The 23,721-nt window shown below is 38.4% G+C and overlaps 2 protein-coding genes across 2 annotated transcripts; one reads left to right on the top strand and one right to left on the bottom strand.

The window, feature by feature from the left end:
* Positions 1-3,721: 3,721 nt before the first annotated feature.
* On the top strand, positions 3,722-8,040 carry zgc:162592 (uncharacterized protein LOC561993 homolog). The gene is made up of 2 exons (XM_054771386.1): positions 3,722-4,529; positions 6,931-8,040. Exons 1-2 carry the CDS (start codon positions 3,722-3,724, stop codon positions 7,227-7,229), a joined length of 1,107 nt encoding a protein of 368 aa, XP_054627361.1. The 3' UTR covers positions 7,230-8,040.
* Positions 8,041-16,110: 8,070 nt separating this feature from the next.
* LOC129179117 (cytochrome b5) lies at positions 16,111-23,267 on the bottom strand. Its single transcript, XM_054771965.1, has 5 exons — positions 22,821-23,267; positions 21,179-21,307; positions 19,266-19,292; positions 19,146-19,177; positions 16,111-17,660 (listed from the first exon to the last, which is right to left on the bottom strand). Exons 1-5 carry the CDS (start codon positions 23,019-23,021, stop codon positions 17,579-17,581), a joined length of 471 nt encoding a protein of 156 aa, XP_054627940.1. The 5' UTR covers positions 23,022-23,267; the 3' UTR covers positions 16,111-17,578.
* Positions 23,268-23,721: the final 454 nt, after the last annotated feature.

Here is a 23,721-nt window from a genome sequence, read left to right as displayed (position 1 = left end):
AAATTTTTGCAATGTTCAATCATTGCAACATCATAAAAGCATGTAAAAAGATAACTGTGCAATGTTGTTCATGAAAAACAGTGGCAAATCAAAAACCTTGCACTCACCGTAATATACTGCATGTCAGTGATAACAATCATGATGATGAGACACCACATGATTTTTACATATCAATGCATAGTTAACTTATTAATTTTAATATTTTTTTTCCACTCTGTGCGCACTCCGTGTAGCAGAAAATGCATGGGTGTTTTGCACATCAGTAATGACTTTCACTTCAAATCATTTTAATTTTCAGGATGCAGTTACAGTGATGCAATTTCCATTTCACCAACGCTAACAATGAATCAAAATATTCATAGAATAGATCATCCTTATAAAGATCTCTGCAGCTTTGGAGAATGTGCCATATACAGTCATCCCTGCCATCCCATATAGAGTGGTCTGATGGTCTCCTGGTGCACAAGGCTCCTGTGATAGTGTTTTGTCACCTGGCTTCTCTGTGCTCAGCCATATTTTCATATTTTAATTCCAAGTTTTACTTCTATGGGTAAATATGCGTGCATGCATGTGTGTGTGGTTGGGGCATGGGGGAGAGGGTTATCAGAGCATTGTTTTTAACTCTGTAAAGCACTTTGGGGTGTATTTTATATTCAAGATTCAAGATTCAAGAGAGTTTTATTGTCATGTGCATGGTAAAACAGCAGTTATACTATGCAATGAAAATCTTATTCTGTTCATTCTCCCAAGAAAAGAAAGAAAACACAAGAAATAAGAACATAAGAAACATAAACACATAAACATATATACCAATAAATTAAGCAACAAAAACAGAAGACACATTAATACAAATAAATAATACAAATAAATAAATAAATAAATAAAGTGCTATGAGTGTGTGCTTGTGTTGCGTGTGGCGTGTGTGAGTGCTTAGTTGAGAAGCCTGATGGCCTGTGGGTAAAAGCTGTTTGCCAGCCTTGTGGTATATGTATGAAAGTGCCTTATAAATAAAGTTTGATTTGATTTGATGATTGTTTTTGTTGTTGTTTTTAATATGGTTAATTGGTTCCAGATTTGACCATCATACTGTAAGTGAATTTCCACCAAGTAGGATTCCTTATCTATAAATGGAATATTTTTGTAGATAGGGCATAGAAAACCTGTTTGCAACCTTGTAAATACAGTTTTCAACATTATAAGAGTCCTCTATACATTAAATAACAACCCTATAGTCACCTTTATAGTTGTATTACCCAATATAGTAGACATAAATGTCAGAAAATAAGCAATTTAAGACATAAATAACACATAATATGGACTCACATATATTCACTCACACATTGTGAGAGTCACATTATACTTCCGCTATTTCCTGCAGTGGGTATTGTTTCATGAATGTACTTTTACTGACACCTAGTCACCAATGTACAATACTACATAACAACAACATGTATTTGAATGAGTTTTCGGAATGCCTTATGTTTGTATTTTAGTTAATTTTGTCATTTTTATACTTGAAAACACTTCATTTAAGCCAGAAGCATGTACAATTTGCTTAAATGTGATTTTTTAAAACTAATAATAGGCCATAGTCACCATAAAACAGCACGGATATATTAATGAATATAGTTTTAAAAAAACAACATAGAGTGAAACCGCGAAATTTGAAACGTGAAAGGGGAGGGACGACTGTACATTGATACACCTTCACAATCTAATGAGATACACTAGCGCAAAATTATGACTTTACAAAGATAAAACTGATCAAACGGAGTGCTGTACGTACAATTTTGCTCCTGTCAATTAGCTAGTCTCTAAAAATAAAAAATACCAACCACAATAGCTAAAACGTTAAAGTAATACTTGTACACTATCTCGGACACCGGCAATAAAAAACAGAATGTACAGAAATACCGAATGCCCCATTCATATGTATTATTTTTCATATATATTGTCACATGGACATGTGCAGGGCTGTGTTATCTGTAAATGTGATCAATTCTAGGCAATATTGCTATGCCTTGGGGTGCAGGGAATTGCCTGACAGTGTAAAGAAAAAAACCTGCATATATTTAATCACTTGGCTGTCACAGAGAAGAAGAATGCCTCTTAAAAAGATGGTTGGTGTACAACAATCTTTCCTGCGCCTTTCTCGTGTTGCGCCTGCATGTTTTCAGAGGGGAGCAGCTGGTGGGCACCATTTTGCAGTACAGACACCAAACACCAAAGCCTTGATCCAAGCGTGAGTGATGGTGTGTGATGGTGGAAATTTGACGTGATTGGATGTGAAATGTCAGAGTGATTGGACGTAGCACAGCATACGTCTTCTGTGGGCCTTTTTTCGATTAGAATTTATTGTTGACTGGCAGTCTTTATTGTTGGATGCGTGAATTGTGATGAATCTGTCAGGGTGTCCTGAACTGCAAAACCTGCAGCTCAATCAAGTGCTTGGTTAAGAATGGACTCAAGCATGACCTATATATGTTCTCAATGCCATTTTTATATGAAAGTGATCTGCAGGGGAAATAACCACTTACAGTACACTGCAACTTGGAAACGTATCATCTTGCAAAGTCAAATCTGATCAAAACCAGCCTGTCCTGAGGGCCTGCATTTTGTTTTTTATGTATTTTCTAAAGATGAAATTAAACACAGCCTGCATTAGAATATCCACCCATTTTCTATACTGCTTTTCCTCATTACGGTTACCAGGAAGCTACAGCCTATCCCAGCTGACTTTGGGCAAAATTCCAGGTACACGCTAGCCAATCGTAAGACACATATAGGAAAACAACCATTCACACCTACGGACAATTTAGAGTCTCCATCCATCCATCTGTTTTCTATACCGCTTAACCTAATTAGGGTTGTGGGGGCATGCTGGAGCCTATCCCAGCTGACTTCGGGCGAGAGGCGGAGTACACCCTGGACTGGTCGCAATTTAGAGTCTCCAATTAACCTAACATAAATATTTTTGGAATGTTGGAGGAAGCCGGAGTACCCGGAGAAAACCCGCGCTTGCACGTGGAGAACATTCTGGCACTATTTCATTCTGGAAATTTACTTGAAAGTGATGCCACATTTGCTGCATATGTTTACTTTTCTCTCTAAAAAAAAAAAATGGCGCTTGTATAGCGCTTTTTATTTATTTATTTGTATTCATGTCTCTTCTGTTGTTGTTGCTTGATTTATTGGTATTTGTGTTTCTGATGTTCTTATTCATTTTCTTGCGTTTTTCTTGTGTTTTTTTTTCTTTTTTGGGAGAATGAACAGAACAAGAATTTCATTGCATAGCAGAACTACCTGTTTTACTGTGCATATGACAATAAAACTCTTGAATCTTTTTCACCTTCAAGGTTCTCAAAGCGCTTTGACACTGCTAGCACATTTACCTACTGATGACACAGCATCAGGAGCAACGGGTGGTTCAGTATCTTGCCCCTCGACATGAGGACAGAGGATCGAACCCGCAACCTTGAGGTTGGGAGACGAGAGGCTGTAGCTGAAATGTGCTGCCCCTGATTTGAGGAGGCAGCTTGTACCGGTCCTGCACTAATTGCTTCAGGTGTGTAGCTCGTTGTGCAAATGGCTGCAGGAAGCTGCAGGGCTGCCTCCCTGCTAATGTCACCCCACATCTTAGCTCACTTGAATGCACCACCTACACCTCTCCTTTTTGGAATTTTGTGGTAAAAAAAAAAAAAAAATGTATCTGTGAGGAAACATGAATGCGTCACTAAACTTCTCCGCCTTGGACCTTGATTCCGGCACGTCCAGTGGTGCTGACTCACAAAGAATCATGCAACATTACCACCGCTCAGTCAAGGTGAGCATCATCATTGTTTTGGGAGTGATGATCACTTTGGGGAACATTGCCGTCCTCCTGGTTATCACGTCCTCTGTGGCCGGCTGGTCGAGGAGCTCCCGGTACTTCCTGCTTTCCCTCACAGCTGCAGACTCCGCCTTCGGGTTACTGGTCATGCCACTGAACCTGTGGGTGAGTCTGGTCAAGGACTACACAGACGGGCCTGACTGGCTGTGTCACATGGTGGCCTTCTGCAATGCCACAGTGTACTCTACCTGCATGTACACACTGGCCGCCATCAGCCTGGAGAGGTACATAGCTGTGCTCTACCCCCTCAAGTACTCCTCCTTAATGACCAGAAAGAGGACGCTGCTCCTTATTGCCTTCTCCTGGTGCTTCCCACCATGCCTCCTGGTGCCAATATCCTTCCCAGATGGCATAATCCAGGTCCACTTCTCCACCGCATCGCTGGTCTGCAATCCGTCCTACTCCACCAATGTGGCCTACTCTCTAAGCCTGACCTGTGTCATTTTCTTCCCATGCTCCATTGTCATGATGTACGCCAACATCAGGGTGTGGTACGCCGCCAAGACACAGAGACGCAAAATGCGGCAGTTTGAGCGTGTTTGCCGCAGGAGACACAACATGGCCTCCAGGGTGCTGGTGCCTGTCATGGCCGCTTACTTCATCTGCTGGACACCATGCATGGCAGCCATGATCTACAATGGTAAGCTCTGTCCAGTGTGTTTGTCCATTGAAACTCATTTTAGATGTTCAAAATGGTGTAAATAAGTGACAATCTTATCTGGGCTCCACAATATTAGGCACACTGAATGTAAGAACGTAATGAGTACAAGAGATGTATGAAATTGCTTGCTTTAGAAAGGCAGTATGTCAGTTTTGATTGACAGTGACAATCTTTTTATTATATTTGTGGTTGTTCAGACCCACTTATGTTCTACATAAGAGGTGCATGTTTAGTTGTTGATGGAGTTGGCAAGGTTGACACACAGGGCTAACGTTTCTCAGTCAGTAAATCTGTCAGCAAACAACTGTTCAAGCAGTAGGTCGCAGTACTTACTATGGATGACCATCACCATTATTTTTTCTTTTGATTGATTAGTAGCATCTTAAAGCAAAATGTTGTAATGTGGCGCACAACTTGCCTGTAACCAGCATAGGCGCTGTTGATTTATGTGCCACCTCGTTGTGCTTATCACTCTACGGCAGGGGTCACCAAGCAGCCCCCCAAGGCCGCAATCCTGCTTTTCATTCAGGTTTTTGGTTAATAATGTCAGAACACTAGAAAGAAATGCATTTAGGAATACAAAATGAGCAGAAAAATCAGCAGTTAGTTAATATTCTGGTAAAACAAACATATTCGGTTTGTTTGTGTTGAAATAAGCTATGAAAATAAATGTTACAAAAATGAGTAGCTCTCGGCTATTTCCACTTTGTAAGTAGCTCTCACAAGAAAAAACGTTGGCGACCACCGCTCTACTGGGGCAATTTGAATCTCGTCAGACTACATGACTGCCTTATATTCCTTGAGTACAATCATATTTTCATCCCTACTCTTCGCTGATAAATGAAGCTGCTACTGCTTAGTGTGGACACTTTGTCATTGACCTTGTGATTGTCACAAATGCTGCAGGACATTGTTTATTCATCTTCATTGACTGATTTGCGGATTAGCTGTCTTTTTAAAATAAAAATTATAACATTTAACAAAAGTTGATCAAGGTTGAGAACTAAATTCATCAATCAAGATCTGAAGGGGAGTTTTCAGGAATTAAAGTAAAACATGAGCTCGGGTGTTGTTGATCTGCTTATATCATAAAGTTGGCAATCCTTTTAAGAAACATGCAAGTCAATACTTTTGGATTTTGGATAACTTGACTGGTGATAACTCTTTTCATGCCTTACATGCCCCTATGCAGCACACTCCATCAATTATATCACTGCCTGAATTGATTTTTCTTTATTTCACGGAAGCCTGGACATGAATCCACAGATCTAAAGCCAATTTTGTGAAACGGAGCTTTTTGGAAACGTTTTCATCCACTTCAGCCATTTTGCTGTCGCGTTGTAATGATGACTGACTTGCTTGCTGCTGAAATTTTTTCACACATGAAGACCTTTTCCCCAAACAGGGCTGTCGCGCCACCTGATACGGAAGTAAATCCCTAGAAACATCAAAGTTGTCAATGGGTGTACTGCTGTATGAATTATTATTTTGCTTTTTTAAATTCCTGAATTTGTGATTCCTGTATATTTGAGATGTTTCATGTCTCATTTGTACAGTTAGACCCAGATGTGTTTAGAGTCGCCTTTACATGCCATCACAATGGCGAGTGAAGTGTGGACTTTTTGTCACCAAGATTCATGGCGCCACTTTCACTTGCTGCTGGTTTGTGGGCTGTAACTGAACAGCGCGCTCTATTGGGTTTATATTTGCCCAGTCCTGGCCTTAAGATTATTGAAAAATATTCAATTTCTTTGCATTTACAAAGTCTAACGTTACTTTTGCAGTATGGTTAGGGTCATGATCCATCTATCCTATCTGTTTAGTATCATTTGGCTGAATATGGGCAGTGTGCAACACCCTGCACGTCGCAATTCATCTTATCACTAACAGTCATATCATGAGCCCTTTCTATTCAGTTATACATGCTCATGGCATAACACTGCCTACACCGTAGTTCAGCACATGATGTGGTATGCTTTGGATCATGAGCCTTGCATCGTGGCTGTAATCCCTAAATTAGATGTTCTCAACATTTTTACACCAAGTATCACCTCAAAAATGTTTTGTTTTGCATGTACCACCGTATTTGCTGCATCTGTTTATCATTATGGTTTAGCTTCAAATGTATGGCTTGTACTGGCAGGTGATTGTTTTGCAGTTGAAGAATATATTAGAATTCAATTTTAGTGAATCTTTGGGTAATTTCTACTTTTACAATTACTTCTGATGAATGTGACTCTAATCATTTTATTTTTATTGGGGAAAAAAAACCCTCTGGTGTTACTGAGTGCCAATAGACCTCCGGTACTCGTCACCACAGTTTGAGTGATGTTCTGATGCCGTATTTTGTTGTGTGCTTATTTATATTTTTCTACCCCAGCGCTCTCTGGAAGCACTGTGCCAGAGTGGATAGAATTTGTGGTGGTGTGGCTGCCAACGTCCAATGGTTTCCTGAACTGCATCTTCTACTTCTGGATCAACAAAAGCTTCCGTCGTAAATTCTACCTCGTCATGGAGAGGCTGGCACGAGGCCTCTGCCCGGCACTGGTCAACACTCTGGGTTGCTGCAGCCCTTCAAAGACTCCATTTGTGTCAGGAATGCTGAATAACAACAACAACAGTGTCCATGAGCGGTCATCCAGTGTTTCTTCCACCTGCACACTGATGACACTGGCCTAGCAGCTCTTCACCTGAAGAGCGCCACAGGCTTAGGAGAGTGCTTTTATATGACTGAAGCCACTTCACTGGTTAATGCATAGAAAGGGGACATGCGCTATGGGTCACCAAGTTGCTTTGCAAATGGTTCGATGCCCGGACTAGGCTAGGATGACAAGTGCATGAAATAATTGCAGATATCCACTGTATAATACATAATTCTGATTGCATTTAGTTTTTGTTTTGCTTCCTTTTATTTCCTTTTTATCAACTTGTGTTCTGTTTGTCATGGATTTTTTTGTTTGTTTGTTTTTGTTTTACCCCCTGCACACAGTGTTGCAAAGATTAAGTGCACTGTCAGTGAACATCTCTTAAACCACCTTTTAGTAGTTTTAGAGTAATGCCCCAGCCTAGCCTGTACCCTACATATGCAAACTTTATTTTACACACTGCTATAAACTCGGTTTTTAATAATATCACATTCTTGAATGTTTATTATCGTCAATTCACTTGACTAAAAACCAGTTAATCCCAAATAAGCTGTTTGGACATTTCTGTGAGCCATATGTGAAAGGATCTTTGCCATCCACCTGTTCCTCATTTTTAAAACTGAGAGTGCATGGAAAACCTTGGCGTATAACAGCTGGGAGAAGTTAACCTTTAAGTCACGCCATTTGAGCATATGTAATGAGAAAAGTAATTAAGCAGTGACATCGTAGAAAGGTCAACACGGGTCTGCTGCCAGAAGATAACTTGGGTAACTTCTAAGGTTGTTTGTTTTGCTGTGACACTCCTCATCTGTCTATCTAATGTGTGCCAGAGAGGGAATAACATCAGAGAGGCTTCAATGACAAATCGTACATTTAAAACTATTTTATGCAACAAATTTTAGCCATGGCTATGTGCCATGATGGGAAAATTCAATGGACCATTCCCACAAAGTTGTATCTGCATCCTATAAATGTCAATGTGTGAGTTGAACACTGAAAAAGATTAATTTATTTTTGTTTGTCAAAGATTTTTTGAGAACATGGGTTTATGAATGATCAAAGAAATAAAGCATTATGCCTTTTGAATTGTGTGAGTTGATTAGTATGAAAAAGTGCTCCAATGCTTTGCATCTGCAGGTTATATGCATGGAAAAGCTGCAACATACGAGGGAAAAAAAGCATCACTGGTTACTGGAAAGGCCAAACTAAAATGACTGTCCAATAGTTTATTTTCCTTCACCGCTCGCCTTTTCCTCTGCAAAGTTTTATGGAAATCGGCAAAATAGTTTGGACTACATTCTACACAACAAACTGATAAACATTTTTTTCAATATTGTTAACCGTTTGGCCTTGCCGTAGTTATGTGCTGTCTGAGTGCTCTTGTTATTATTAATAGTGTGTTTTTATTGCCAGAAGTGGAAAGCATATCTTTCCCACAAACAGGAGCACTTCTCCTCTTATCCAGTGTACTAAATGAATTCAGGAATTTGTAATTATTGTTATACAAAGTTCAGAGCGTTGCAACATATTGTAAACATTGAAGGTTTCCTGTCAGGCTGGCACTTCATCTAAAAACACTTCATCACTTCATCTGAAAAGAAAGTATAAAGTTTTTAATGAGAGTGCTGAAGGTTGAGGAATATTAGAAAGTCTCCTGTGCTGCGATGTTATGCATTGAATGGGAAAACCACACTGACCATATAGTTTGGAGCATCTACATTATCCATCCATCCATTCATTTTCTATACAAATTTTCCTCATTAGTGTCACGGGTAAGTCTATCCCAGCTGACTTTCGGCAAGAATAGAATAGAATAGAACAGAATTCCTTTATTGTCATTATACAAGGTACAACATGATTAAAAAAGGCTTCTCCTGTTTCAGTACAAACGCTGTAATAAAAAGTGCAAAGCTCAAAAGTGCAAAACACACTATAAACAACGTATTGCACAGAACTACAGTTTCCCTACATTCATTGCACGGATGAGGAATAGGGAGGTCGTTTTGTAGGCAGCAGCAGTAACAGTGAAAGGAGTATCAGTGTTTTACATGTGAGAGTTCAGGATGGTGATAGCTCTCGGAAAGAAACTGTTTCTCAGTCTTTACTTCAGTGCATCTGAGCTGCTGCCATCCGCTTTCCAGATGGCAGCAGCTCAAACAGATGAAAACCGGGATGTGAACTGTCGTTGATGATGCTCTGAGCTCTGCTGAGACACCGGGAGGACTAAATATCTGTCAGGGAGGGGAGAGGGCAGCCAACGATCCTCTGTGCTGCTTTCACTGTCCTCTGAAGCCTTACTCTGTCTGCCTCAGTGCAGCTCCCGTACCAGGTGGAAGTATAGTACGTGAGCAGGCTCTCGATGGACGAGCGGCAGACGGCCAGCAGCAGCTTCCTGTCCAGGTTGTTCTTCCTGAGGACTCTCAAGGAGTGAAAACGCTGCTGAGCCTTCTTGAGAGCAGCCAAGATGTGGTCTGTCCAGGAGAGGTCATTGGAAATCTGAACTCCCAGGAACCTGAATGTGTGGACTGTGATGTTCTGTTCCTCTGGAAGTCCACGATGAGCTCCTTTGTCTTTATAGTGTTCAGTGCGAGGTTGTTGTCAGAACACTGGTTGTTCAAAACTCGGTTATTTATTGAACCACTGGTTAGGTAGACTTAACCCACCGTTAACTTTAACAGCACCGCTATCTTGTTGTCCAAAACTTGGTTAACTTGATGTTGAAGTTAACACACCTAAGGACTACTGCTAACTTTTTAAGAGGTGGTTAACTCTCAAGATGAAGTTCACGGCTAATGCGGCCTTCATGACGCCGTACTTCCATGTCTCCTTACGTGCATTGCTGATATCTGGGTTATGCATTACTTCACACATCACTGTACATTGCAGCTTTTCAGCAGATGACAAATTATTTATATTTGCAAGACAGCAAAGCATGCTTTTAACTGTCTAGATTTTAAAGGAAACTATTTTATTGAACTGTGTTAAGCTTGCAAATTCTTCTTAGTCATGTTTAAGAAGGTTAAAGGATAGTGATTATCTGATTACTATCATAGTTAATAGTTTCGTTACTACAATTACTACTATTGTGTATGAGTGTTTCAATGCAGTATTATCATTGTGGTTGTTGATTTTATTTTGACCTCTCCGTCATGGTCTTTATAGCCGTCACAGACATTTGCTGATGTGGTCCTGTTTGTTTCAGTTGTTTTGTTATTGTTGTCGCAATTGTTGTAGTTTCTGCTGTCCTTCTCTCTCTCTTTATTGTCCACCTATTGTCCCCGCACTCCCTCCTTTGTTTTCTTCTCTCTTCTTATCTATCCCCTCCTGCTCCGGTCCTGCCGCTCCAAATTTGCATAACAACAAAACGTCAAAGTTAAATAAATTCTGTAAAACAGGGGAAGTGTCTCTCCCTGGCAGAGCAAATCTGTTGAGCATGTAGGGCTTTTAGATCAACAATAGTATCTGCCCTATTGGCTGGACAGGACAAAAAAAATGTAATAAATAAATCTCAGAAAATGTCTTCTGAATGCTTTGTATTTGTATTTCCGTTCATTTAGACATTTTTATGCTTGAAAATGATTAATTTAGGACAAGAATATGTCAAATGTGCTTAAATATGCATTTTTTTATTGAACCACAAAACAGCAATAATTTATTAATTTATTTAGTAGTTGCTCCAAGTTGTAAATTATAGTTCGATCAATAATATTGCAATTTATTTATTTTTTGTCCATGTTGAGAACTAAAGAACTGTTCTGAATAACAGTGCAGAGTTGGATAAAGGTGGAATTTTTTCAAATATTATTTTGAAAACTCCAGTTGGTGACATGTTTCCTCCCTCTGCTATTTGCCATTCGACTTCTATTTTTCTTAATGCGCATTACTGCCGGCCAACTACAAATCTGGAAATATTTGAAAAAATCTAATTTTAACTGGGTTAGAACTTAAAAAAAAAAAAACATAACAAAAAGCTGTTTCCTGCATCATTTATCGTACGTCCGCAGTTACACTAGCTATAAGGACAAATCTATAGTCAAGTGCTCAGGTAAACATCTCTGGCATTGGTGGTTGGCCTTGGCAAGATTGCTACCCTGCTGAGTGCTCTTACCTTTGTAAAAGTAACATTTTTGAGTTTCTGTATTTATGTGTGCATATCAATAGATTGTGCAGGTGTACCAAATGCTTTGTTCTCTGTGTTCATAACTGAACTTTTTGCATTATGAAAACTGAGCTGAGTGGTTCTCGATAATTTTCTGTCATTTATTTATCTGTACAAACCACTGTATGAGTTGCTGGTACCAGCATCAATCAGGCATGGATTAAAAACACAAGCATACCTCACCTGCCGCACCCCTTCCCCGCTGCCCCAACGCCTCAGGGAGGCGCGCCCCACTATTTGAGAAGCACTGTGTTAGATCATTCTTTAAGATGAAAAAAGACAAAAAGAATCACTCCTTATCGGATAGGATAGAAATTAGAATTTTTGCCTGCATAAAGTGAAGCTATTCGTGTTGTTGTAGCGTACCACCTTCCAGCTTGAGTGACGCAGAAGGTGACTCAGCAGGAAGAACATTTGATGAATGAAAAAAAAATTCCCAAATGATCTTTGAGGGAGAAGTGCCATGTTTTAGTGAAGCTTTTAGGCACTTGTCGAAGCTTTTCGAATACTCTTGAGATTTTTCTTTGCAGACATAAAACCTGTCATGCTCCTCTTGACGTGGGCGTGTGTCATGAACCACAGAGTTGCTTAGGGCAAATGTGAACTATCATCTTAACATTGGACCAAGTACAAACTAATCGTGGTACAACATGTATCCCTTGAATAGCTGAGCTTCCAAAGATCATGGCTTTTTTCTGGCATACTGAAGTGTTTTTCCAATCATTTGCGATCTTTGCTGCAAACCAGTCTCCCAGGACTGATGTGCATTAGCACTAGCAACCTTGGCTGTCTTGAAATAATTGACAGTGATGTTGATCTGAGCACTTCACAGTCTCCCACAGGTAATTTCTGCCAGGGCTGCATCCTTCTGTCGGGTCATGAGCACTACTTAAATACTAAATAGGAGACACCATTTAAAGGTGAACGTGTAAAATGTAAACGCAAGAGCGTAGTCCAAGTCTCATATCAGTGTGGTTGTCTTTCATGATATAAGTTGACCAACTGACCACACACAATCAGTAAAAAAAAAATCTGGCAATTGCTGCTCTTTGTGAAACATATTTTCCACCGTATTTAAATGCAATGTGCCCACTTGTCTACATTGAAATGGATGCACTAGCCATTTTTTATTTCTTTATTTTTCTATCAACGTGTTGAGCAGATTAACATAGTATTGATGTAATAGTGCCACCTTGTGTTTACAAAAGGCGGGTATTCCAACCTCAGTGTGAAAGAGAGAGCCGGTTTGTAGATACGCTATTGTATGTCAGAGGGCCATTCGCAGCCTGCAGCCTTGTTTTGTAATGTCCTAAGGCACACTCTAAAAATAAAATTAAACTGGAAAACTAAAAAAATATGGAAGAACAGAGCAGTAATTTTTCTAGAATAACACTACAATATTAGGAGAATAGTAAAGTTAAAATAATAGGAGATAAAAGTGGTCATCTTCTGAGAAAAAAGTCATAATTATACAATAATACAATTGTAATATTATGAAGAAAAATCTCTGAGACTGTGAAGCGCTTCGCCGGGTCCTCTGCGCCTCTGTCACAGCTCGATGCCAATTGCGGCTGTTGGGAGTGTGGCCCACAGGCCGCTTCCACTTGGTCTATGATCTGGTTGCAGCTCTATCTGGACGACCGGGGGTTCTTGTGGACAATGGAGCCAGCCGGTCCTGTCAGACTGAATCTCAGCTGGAATGCCTTTATTTTGGTTGACCAGTGGTTGGACTTGAGAAGAGGTTTTGCTCTATGTGTGTCATTTTAAGTATGAATTGTGCTAAGGAAGTCATTTTAGTGTGTTAGCAATTGGAAAAAATTGTAAACTTACCAAGCACTTCACAACACGGATGCTGCAAACCGAAAATATTTAATTTCTTACCATAGGCAGTTACAGCTATAGCAATTAACAACGAAAATCAGAACAAAATTGTCGTTTTTTTTTATGACTGCAAAGGTTTAGACAAATTAAATCTGTAGACAAATAAAAATGACTGCATGAAGTACATAAATCTGCTACCTGAATGCTGTATTGTGTGTGCTTCCATACCTGGTGGATGTGATTCTCCAGTTGGTTTATTAGTGTGGTCATTAGCAAGCCAGTGCTTTGTAATGTCAACGAAGCAACCTCACAATCCTAATCTCTAGAGTTGTATAATCATACAATTGTCCAAAATGGACTTTGGCTTTTACTTTTTGTTTCAGCATGACTGTGCACACCCCAGTGCACAAAACAAGGTACATAAAGGCATGCTTGGATGCATTTTGTGTAGAGGAATGTGACTCAAGCCCATCAAACTCCTTTGGGATAGTACAGAGATTCTAACACTCGCTTCTAACTCGGGGCCGACATCAGTGACTTCTGACCTCCTAAATCTCCTTCTGGATGAATGAATAAAAACAACATCACAACATCTTTTAAAGCATCATGTGCTGGGAGAACTCTTTGGGATACTACAGATGGTTGCACTTTTCCATTGTCATTACTGATTTCCAGTACAGTTGTCCCTTGCAATGTCACGATTCCATTATCGCTCCCTCACTCTATCGCGTTTTTTTCTTTTTTTTTTTTTTCAAAAACTAATTAATCAATAAATGATAGCTATTTTGTGGTTGACTACTTGTCAATGACTATTGAATGACAAAGTTATAGATAGTATACTGACCACTAGGCGTCAGGAATGTTCCATTATTGAGACATGACATTAGACTACCGTCACACTGCATGGAGACAGCCATGGCATGTCCACATGATCGAGTGAAAAGACGTTCTCCTCCCATTCATTGTTTGTGGAAGTGGCAAGTTTTTCGCTGCTTTGGCTTCTTCCTCACTCTATTTAAAACCATTTCGTAACTTTAAAACACAGTCAATAAGTTGAAGGCTAAATAGTTAGCTTGCTAGCTTGCAAGTGGTTAAAGCCATGGCCGTCTCTTGTGTCCCAGCAGTGATCCCGTAGCCTGTGCGTTACAGTTGAATAATGTATTGTAAACAAAGAATAAAAGGAGTGTAAAGGTGACTACAGGGGTGTTGTTTTATGTCTGCAGGGCTCTCATAATGGTAAAGATTGTATTTAGAAAGTCATAAACAGGTTTTCTATGCGCTAAGTACAAAAATATTCCATTTATTAATGTTAAATCCTACTTTGGAAATTCACTTATCGTGGTTGTGTATGGAGACAATTAACCGTGATAAACGAGGGATGACTCTACTCATCCTTCCCTCTGTTTTGAAGTAACCCTTTAAAGGGCAAGGAACCACATTTGGTCACTTAAACGTGAGTCCAAATTTTCACACAACTTACTACAAGGCAGTAGAACGAAAACTAACAATTAATAAACAAACAATGATAATTATCAAAAATATTTAATTAAATCTAAGAAAAGAAAATAGTATTGTATTGGTACCGTATATCATTTTAGAAATGTCATTTTGAATGAGTGAGTGCCTTTCCACTGTCCTAAAAAAAACCCTCCATAAAACTACAAACTAAAACCTTTAGCATATCAATATGTGGAGTAAAATTATGTAATAGACTGAGTAAAGAAGTCAAGCAATGTATTAATTTGTGCCAACTTAAAAATCTGTACAAACACATGGTTTATTATAGGGCTGCAACTAATGATCATTTTAATAACTGATTTTTTGAATTAATCGATGAATCGGATGAAAAAAACACATTTTTAATTTACGCCTTTTTTTTCAGAAATAGAAGATTTGAACTGACAGAGCAAATGAGTGCACAAACACCAGGTTGCCGCTTGAATATTCTGTTAAAATAATGTTGAATAATAACAAATCTAAATGTTTGTCAAATAGCTTCAATAAATGTACACAGAAATACAAATCATTTTTTTAGTCAATTAATCTGGAGTTTGTTGTTTCAATTAATGGAGTAATCAATTAGGCCATAGATGGACCAAATTAATATGAAGCCAACACCTGCGGTTAGCGGTTGGGTCCGCAACATATCAGAAAAGAGGCCATCATTGTTTTCCAAAGTCAAAGCTGATATGTGTGAATATCTTGTTTTGGCTAAAACACAAAGATAATAGGTCTGCTTTCATGGATATGACTAAGGAAATTAAAAAAATATTCACATTTGAGAGCCTGAAATCAGAGGATATTTACATATATAAATCAAAAAGAGGGCATCGATCTCCTGTTGTATAAAAAACAGAACAATGTGTGGAGCAAAATGGCAAAAGAGAGCCAGCTACCATGTCGACCCTGTACTTTTTAACTTCAGCCTTCATGTCCGCCCAAATCCTTTCTTCCATAATTGAGGTCAAAATGTTGGCCCAAAGAGCCTCCTGGCGTCACTTGATTGCATTTTAATATTTTATGTCTCTCAATTCTGTCTATCAGCAAATATTTTCAACTCTGCCCTGGAAAGAACACTTTTAACTCTTAAAAAAACTTTAAAGGTCAGTATGAAACTATGGACTTTCAGTTATAGCTCCACAAGTATGGACAGTGAGTTTTTATGATTTTGCCTTTATACCACACCACAGTGGATTTGAAATAAAATGCTCAGGAGGTGATTGAAGTGTAGACCTTCATGTTTAATTCAAGAGGTTCCACAATGATAAGGCACTTTACCATTTTGGAATCAGAGCCATTTCATGAAGGGTACCTCAATTTTCAAGGTCTCAAAAGTACTTGGACACTAGACAGTGGTAAACATAGGCATTATTTTTAATACTTGGATGAAAAAAAAACTTAATAGACAATTTCTCTTACTGCAAGTCTGCACCACATCCAAGTTCACCCAGGAGATGCTTTGCCAGGCCTGCACCTATACTGCATGTTTATGATGTACTGTATTTACCAATACGCTGCAGGGTGACTTCAGCTAATTTAACCAAATATTTCAAAGTGAAAAACACAGTAACTTCATTTGAACTTCCTGTAAGGTAATAAAAGTTCTTATCTCCTACAAGTTAATAGTTGATTGTTACACTGGAATTGAGGATGTTTCATTGGTAAAACCACTTAAATATTAACTGACTGCAAGCATAGAGTCATGACAACCCACTCTTGGGTGGTCAAAGGCACCACTTTATCCCTCTTTATTCACAAAAATAGAGAAGCCATTTAGGTTTTTGAAATATTTATTTCAATCAGGCTTTTAATAACATGGGGTTGCAGCTGTCAGCACAATAAATGTGGACGCCTGAAGCAAGGAGCATTATGTTCATGTAAATACAGCGGCAAGTTAATGGTTGTTAATTTGTTGTGAATTGAGAGGCAGATAATGGGTCTTCAATTGCAGCATAGCAGAAAACGCAATATAAAGTAGTAGCATTAAATAAAATGATAGCCATGGACATAATGAAAATCTAATACAATGGGTGATGCCACTATGCAGAACTGATTAAGATGACAAGACATTTTAACCCATTTTACATGAAAATACATCCTTTTAAGTCCCCCAGTTAGCAGATTGAAGTCAATCACATTTTTATTTAACTTAGTAGTTGCCAGTTTACTAATCGCCAAAAATTTTGAAAATATGGCTTAATTAACAACACGACATCCTTTCCAGTTCAATATTGAAATAGTAAAAGATTGTTTTATTATATACGTTATACTCGTTATCCATACAATCCCAACGACACAATAGAGCAGGTTATACTCATATCACATTATATTCTACCTTGATTTGCAATATCATTTACCATTATTTTCAGCAGAATTCCTATGATGTATAATGCCAATGACTGCAGGCTATGCATAAACAAGAGTGATGAATGCAATCAAGTGCTGCCTGACACCGTAGTTTTGCACTTGGTTGATGTAGCAGTAACAATTAGTGCTCTGAAATACAACTGAGGAAAAACTGCATCTTCAGTCAAATTACAAGAATTAAATCCAATCAACAAGCTTCATGCTTTTTTTTATCCAGTATGGACTTTCTAATTGGGGTGGATAACGAACTGACCAAGTGGGTCAAGTAGATGCATAGTTAAGACAATTACAAGTACAGACAAAAGGCAATGAAATAAAGAAGCTGGAGGCATTTAATAAAGTTTCTGTCCGACTGCCTGTGTGGTGGAGTCGATGGATGTCGACTGAGACGAGGACGCAAACATTTAATCAAACTGCCTCGTAGCCAAGGAAACAGACGGCCCGACGGGGAAAACTGTGTAAGCTGGTTTTGGTCAAACATCTCAAGGCCTCCAGATGAAAAGAAAAAGGATGAAGTGAGATGGGAATGTCAGCACTCAAGATGAGGCATAGAAGCGATACAAGACACCAATGACGGTCGCAGCAATGGCTGGTATCAACCATGTGGTCCAGGAGTTGCTGGGCAGGTAAAAACAAAAAACACACATTCAATTAATATTCAACAATAATGAGAAACATTTAATGAAATACTAGCAGTGCAGTTTTTTTTTTAATTTTTAAAACTTTCTATCCAAAAGGTAGACATTATTTAATATTTAACAATAATACCGTATTGAAATGATTTTTGAAATATTTTTGACGGCAAAATCAAATTCATTTAGACATTCAATATTAATAAATGGAATATGTTTGTACTTGGAGCATAAAATACCTGTTTATGACTTTCTAAATATGACTTTAACCGTTATTAGATCCCTGTTCACATGAAATAACACCCCTATTGTTACCTCTACACAAATTACTCAACTGTAATGCGCAGGCTACGGGATCACTGTAGAGACACAAGAGACGGCCACTGCTTTAAACACAGCATGCTATCAAGCTAGCTAGTTAGCCTCAAATTTATTTATTGTAACGTTAAGAAAGAGTCTCAGTCGGAGTGGGGAAGGACAAAGTAAGATGCCAAAAACCAACCATTTCGACACGGAATGGGAGGAGAACTTCTTTTCACTATGTCATGTCAGACATGCCATCGGTGACAACATGCAGTGTGACGGTACTAATATAATGTCAGTCTCATTAACACATTCACTCCCGGCTATTTTTCAAAAGACAACTCCTTCAGTATCAACCATTTTAGGAGATTTTGATTGATCTGCCAAGGCACACAGAATATTGTGTTATATGGCTATATACAGTAAACATGGAACCTACCAAAAGAACAATTAGACTCCTGTCTTTCATCCGAAAAAAAATGTTTCTATCTTTTTCCGTTCTTTAGTAATCAGCAGTAGAACATAGGTAAGTGTCAGGAAAATATCGGTTCCCGAAAAGAAAAGGGAGAAAAACAGCTTTTTATGAAAAGATAGAATTCCAGCATAACTTTCACTGACAAATATTTTTTGATTTTGTGACAGCTCAAATATTTAAATAACTATACCACAATATAACACAAAAGGTTGTTTTTTTTTTAAAAACCTCAAAATAATTTATTTTATTTTTTTACAAATGTGTGTGCGCATGTGTTAAAATTTCCCCAATGCGTAACCTTCTGCACGCTACAATCCTCCAGGCTATACCGGTTCCTCCTTCCTATGAAGTGTGATTTCTCTATTTACATGACTGCTCCTGACCTCTTATCAAATGCACTTCTGCCATCTTGAGGCCGTTTATATGGCTTAAAACTACACTACAGCCAGCGGGCACTTATTAATTAAAATTAAAAAACGCAAAAGAGTGAGGGAGCGATGTTTGAACCGCGATGCAGCGAGGGGCGACTGTATATCAAATGTAACTGTTAAAGAAATGGTGCAAGAATTTTCCCTTTTTCTGGTAGTAATACAAAGCTAACAAATCTGTATCTTCTGCATTCAGATTATGATCTTGTAACACAGGAAACAACTGTTTGATGATTGACATTTGACATGCATTATGATGACTGACCTTGACTCTGGTGAATCTGTAACATGGATGTCCTGCACAGCAAGTAGAGGAGAAGTAAGATGTTGGTGAGCACACAGTGCTTGGAACTCAAAAGTTCTACCATGGGATGGAGAATCTTACCATTGCATTTTCCTTTCTTCTGTCATCCTGCAAAGACGAATAATACATTTACATTGCTGGTGGCTGACAAATTCACATAGAAAATAGAGACGGTAAATGCTCTAATTACAGCTGGGGCATTTATTTACCTAAACTGCAAAGAGGATGGTGCATTAATTGGAAGGATGCAATAATTGGAGAGGGGCTGTTATTTCTGAAATTTTAAAAATCATTATATAATAACTTCATTTTCTAACTTTAATAATAAACACTATTGAACTCAAGAAATAACTCGTAGCAAAAAGCAAAGGTGATGTCCGTGTTATTCTTGTTGCCACACTGCTGTCTTTGTCAACAAACACGTCTTCAATGAAAGTAAAAGTAGCCTTAAATGGTCCCTGACATGATTAATCAACTTTGCTTAAATGTTATATATTTTTTGTAATTATGTTTGATTTTCGCAAAAATTCTATTTATAGGTCATGGTGTCAGCCATGACAAACTAGCTCTTGCAGTTCACTCTCATTTCCGGAAGTGATGTTATTCGTGTGACACCCCTCATCTAAAGCAGAGTAAACAAATGCTTTTCGAGGTAGATCGTTGACTTGCTTCAGTATATTTTTCCATCAAAATAGTAGTCATGCCAAAATATGGTGTTGCTGCTGGATGTTTACAGTATCCGAGTCAAGTGATACTGTAAGTTTGTTTTCTTTTCCAAAAGAAGAAGGCTTAAGACAACACGAAGCAAGTGCAGAGAATGAGAAACAGATGGACGCCCACGTCAAGTTCTGTTCTTTACAGTAATCATTTCACTGAGGACTGCTTTAAAGGAACACCTTAACAAGAAGCGTTTGGCTTGAAAGTACAATATAAATGCATTTTGAAAAAGAATGCTATTCTTCCGGTACCCAGGAGAAAAACAACACAAGAAGAATGACCACTACATCAAAGTTGGCACAAGAGAGTAAGTCATGTCTTCTTTATACAAGTATAACATATTCTAAACACTACACCATGATAGTGATAAGGCTGCAAAGCATTATACAAGTTATATAAACATCTTTTGACAGATATATCTTTACTGTGGGGGGTGGCAAAATATACAGTAAATCAGGCTATAAAGACCCCTTTACACTCATTAAATAGCCGATTTAAAACAATAATTAAAGGATAAGCAACTCCAGAGTAATTTACACTTACCATTCTGTGTTTTGAAGGCAACCAATCTTCATCTCCATTCTTATGGCTTAAGTCCATGTTTTACAAGTTTTCTATTTCATCTCCAAATGTTTCTTCCTCTTCAAAAACTATTGACACGTCACTCAAATCTTCATTATAATCACTGCAAACATCCTCTTTCTCGTACACCGCTGTATTTGTTTACCTGAGTGATAGTGTGCCAACGGCGTAACTTCCGGAAATGAGGCTGAACTGCGAGAGCTAGTTCGTCATGGGTGGTGCCATGAACTATAAATGTAATTTTATATATATCAATATATATCATATTTAAGCAAAGTTAATGAATCATGTCAGAGACCCTTGTGTTCATTTATCCCTTTCATTCGTCAATTACAGTATATGCATTTTGAATTGTTTCCCGCATGTAAGACTATAATTGTAAAACTATCAAAACATGTTTTGTTTTAACATTTTTGACTTTCTGGAAAGGTTTAATTGGATTTACATTATTTCTTATGGGGGAAATTGATTGGGTTGGAGTACATTTTGGTTTGAGTCAGACCTCCTAGAAGGGCTTAGTAACGCTAACCAAGGTTCCACTGTATTATGCACCAACACATTGAAAAAAAGATTATAAACACCTCGAGACACTGTCTATCACACATAAACGCCATATTATTTTCAGCCAAACAAGGATTATGATGTATTCGGACAGAATGCAGAGACTTTCAGAGCTACCAGAAGTTTGATCCTACCATGTGAAGCTCCCCAATGTAGAACTGCTGCAGCATCTCTCTGGCATCTGTAGAGTGACCCACATCCTCAAAGCTCTCTGTTGCATCTGAACCTGCCTGCTCCAACAAAACCTCTTCACCGCCTGGATGCTGGAATCAAAGAATAGGACGTCAGGTCAGCAAATGTTAAAATGGATGGTTTGCTTCATATTCAGTGTCAAGTACTGTTGCTGAAGTAATTTATTACACAACAAAAAAATAAATGCAACACTTTTGTTTTTGCTCCCATTTATCATGAGCTAAACTCAAAGATCTAAAACTTTTTCTGTGTACACAAAGGATTCGCCACGCCACCAGAAGTCGATTCCCCGCCACCAGTAGTCGATTCCCCGCCAAGAATTCACCCACAGATATGTGGTTTCCCCGTCAGACTACAAGACACAAATTTATATAAATAGAATAGCATCATCATCATCCGCACAAACAACGATGTGGAGGGCTGGCACCGCTGCTTTAACAACCAGGCTCGCCGCAATAGACTACCCTTTGTGTTATTACACCAAAGAATATTTGTAGGTCTAACTAAAATCTGTAACTATAACTTTCGCATGAATAAAAACCATTAAATAAATATTGATGCATACTGGTTACGCCGTTGTAAGAATGTACATACATGCGTCAATAAAGCCTACTGTTCGATTTATATATATTTGTGTCTTATAGTCTGATGAGGAAACAACTCGATACTGACGGGGAAACATCTTGCCATATTTGTGGCCGAATGCTTGACGGGGAATCAACTTCTGGTGGAGGGGAATTGTCTTGACGGGGAAACAACCATACACTGTACACAAAAGGCCTATCTCTCTCAAACATTGTTCACAAACCTGTATACATCTGTGTTAGTGTGCATTCTTCATTCACGATTCATATTCTATCCACCACACAGGTGTGGCATATCAAGATGCTAATGAGACACCATGATTTTTGCACAGGTGTGCCTTGGGTTGGCCACAATAAAAGGCCACTCCAAAATGTGCAGTGTAACTGGAACTAATTATAGTGGCAGTTTTTTGGCAAAAAGGGTGGCCTCGATTGTTTCTGTGTAATTTATATAGCACAATTAAACATATCTGGAACTGCAAAATAATGTTGTGTTATAACAAATGTTTCTTATTAAAAATCTACCAATTTGTAAATATTGATTCACCGGTTCATTTCAATAACCTTCATAAAATATTGTGGAAAACTTACTTTATTTCAGTATTCAATTCAAAAACTGAAAGTAATTGTTACTCATTCAGATCCATTATACTGAGTGAAATATTTAAATAATTTATTTCTGAATAATTTTGACAACAGTATAATCTACAGCCAACACGATCTCAAAATTCAGTGTCACATAAAATTTTAATATTGTAAAAAAGTTTATATTGTTTATATTGTAAACTCCTGGTGTCCACAACGATATGCGAGTATTCGCAGTTTAAACTCCACCAGCCATTGGTCATTCCGCGTCACGGTATGACGCGAACGACCCCTCGGCTAATTCCAGGAAGTAGCCTTAGCCGACATTATGAAACCCGCGTCTCACAACAAAAACTTATGTAATAACGCAATTATCACATTAGTAGTTAAGTTCAATTGAAACGCTGGGCCTTACCTCTTCGATGAAACTCGTGATGTCATAAACTTTATCGTGGATGATGAGCCAGGTGTCAGTGCTCATGTTATGAACTCTAATATCTTCTAATGTGTAATACTTGACATCATCTTCTAGCAATTTGGATTTTTCCTCACCACCGGTGTCAATCGCGGGTCCGTCGCCGGCGTTAACTGGGTTACTGTTAATTTCCTCACCCATTTTAATATTACTATAAAGAAAACAGCTGTCGCGAATGCAGCTAGTCAAAGTTAGCTTATGGTACCCAGTTGATGATAAAAGCCGCTAGTTCAAAATGTGCAGTATAGGTCGATTGAGCAATAACTACATAAAGTGATAAATGCGATTATAAAAATTACGTGGAAAAAAAGCTAAAAACACCCATGTAACACCTCCGTACTGTACATCAGCAGATAGGGGAAAAGACCAATGGCATTTATGCTATTTGACCATCATGCGCAACCTCCACAGCTAGCCAATCAAATTGTGGCTTATGAAGCAAGAGCCAATCAAAATCAACCACTTGATGATCACATGACTTCAAATCGTCACCTTTGCAACGTCATTGCGCATACATGTAAATAATTCGCGAAGTTAAAATAGCATGAACTGTATATAGAACTGTATATATGTATGTATATATATATATATATATATGTGTGTGTGTGTGTGCGTGTGCGTGTGTGTGTGTGCGTGTGTGTGTGTGTGTGTGTGTGTGTTGAAGCATTTTAGAACTCCACATAGTTTATGGTGGTATACGTCTGCAAGATAAGAGTAATGAATAATTCCTAAGGCGGTCCATGTTTTGTGACTAATTACTGAAATCAGTCCAATCCACGTACCATTTGTGCTTTTGGAATTTGGCCAAATAAGTCACGGTACATCATAACATTGTATCATT

The sequence above is a fragment of the Dunckerocampus dactyliophorus genome, chromosome 3 (assembly GCF_027744805.1).
Source record: "Dunckerocampus dactyliophorus isolate RoL2022-P2 chromosome 3, RoL_Ddac_1.1, whole genome shotgun sequence".
Taxonomy (NCBI): domain Eukaryota; kingdom Metazoa; phylum Chordata; class Actinopteri; order Syngnathiformes; family Syngnathidae; genus Dunckerocampus; species Dunckerocampus dactyliophorus.
The sequence above is the reverse complement of the archived record's forward strand: the minus strand, read 5'-3'. Positions and strand labels throughout refer to the sequence as shown.

What these genes read in the sequence shown, in the direction of transcription:
- zgc:162592 (XM_054771386.1), top strand. Translation starts at nt 3,722, where the DNA reads ATGAATGCGTCACTAAACTTCTCCGCCTTGGACCTTGATTCCGGCACG. An exon ending in GGCAGCCATGATCTACAATG is followed by an intron (nt 4,530 to 6,930) that starts GTAAGCTCTGTC and finishes TTTCTACCCCAG; the next exon opens with CGCTCTCTGGAAGCACTGTG.
- LOC129179117 (XM_054771965.1), bottom strand. Translation starts at nt 23,021, where the DNA reads ATGGGTGAGGAAATTAACAGTAACCCAGTTAACGCCGGCGACGGACCC. An exon ending in TCACGAGTTTCATCGAAGAG is followed by an intron (nt 21,308 to 22,820) that starts GTAAGGCCCAGC and finishes CTTTGATTCCAG; the next exon opens with CATCCAGGCGGTGAAGAGGT. An exon ending in ACATTGGGGAGCTTCACATG is followed by an intron (nt 19,293 to 21,178) that starts GTAGGATCAAAC and finishes TCGTCTTTGCAG; the next exon opens with GATGACAGAAGAAAGGAAAA.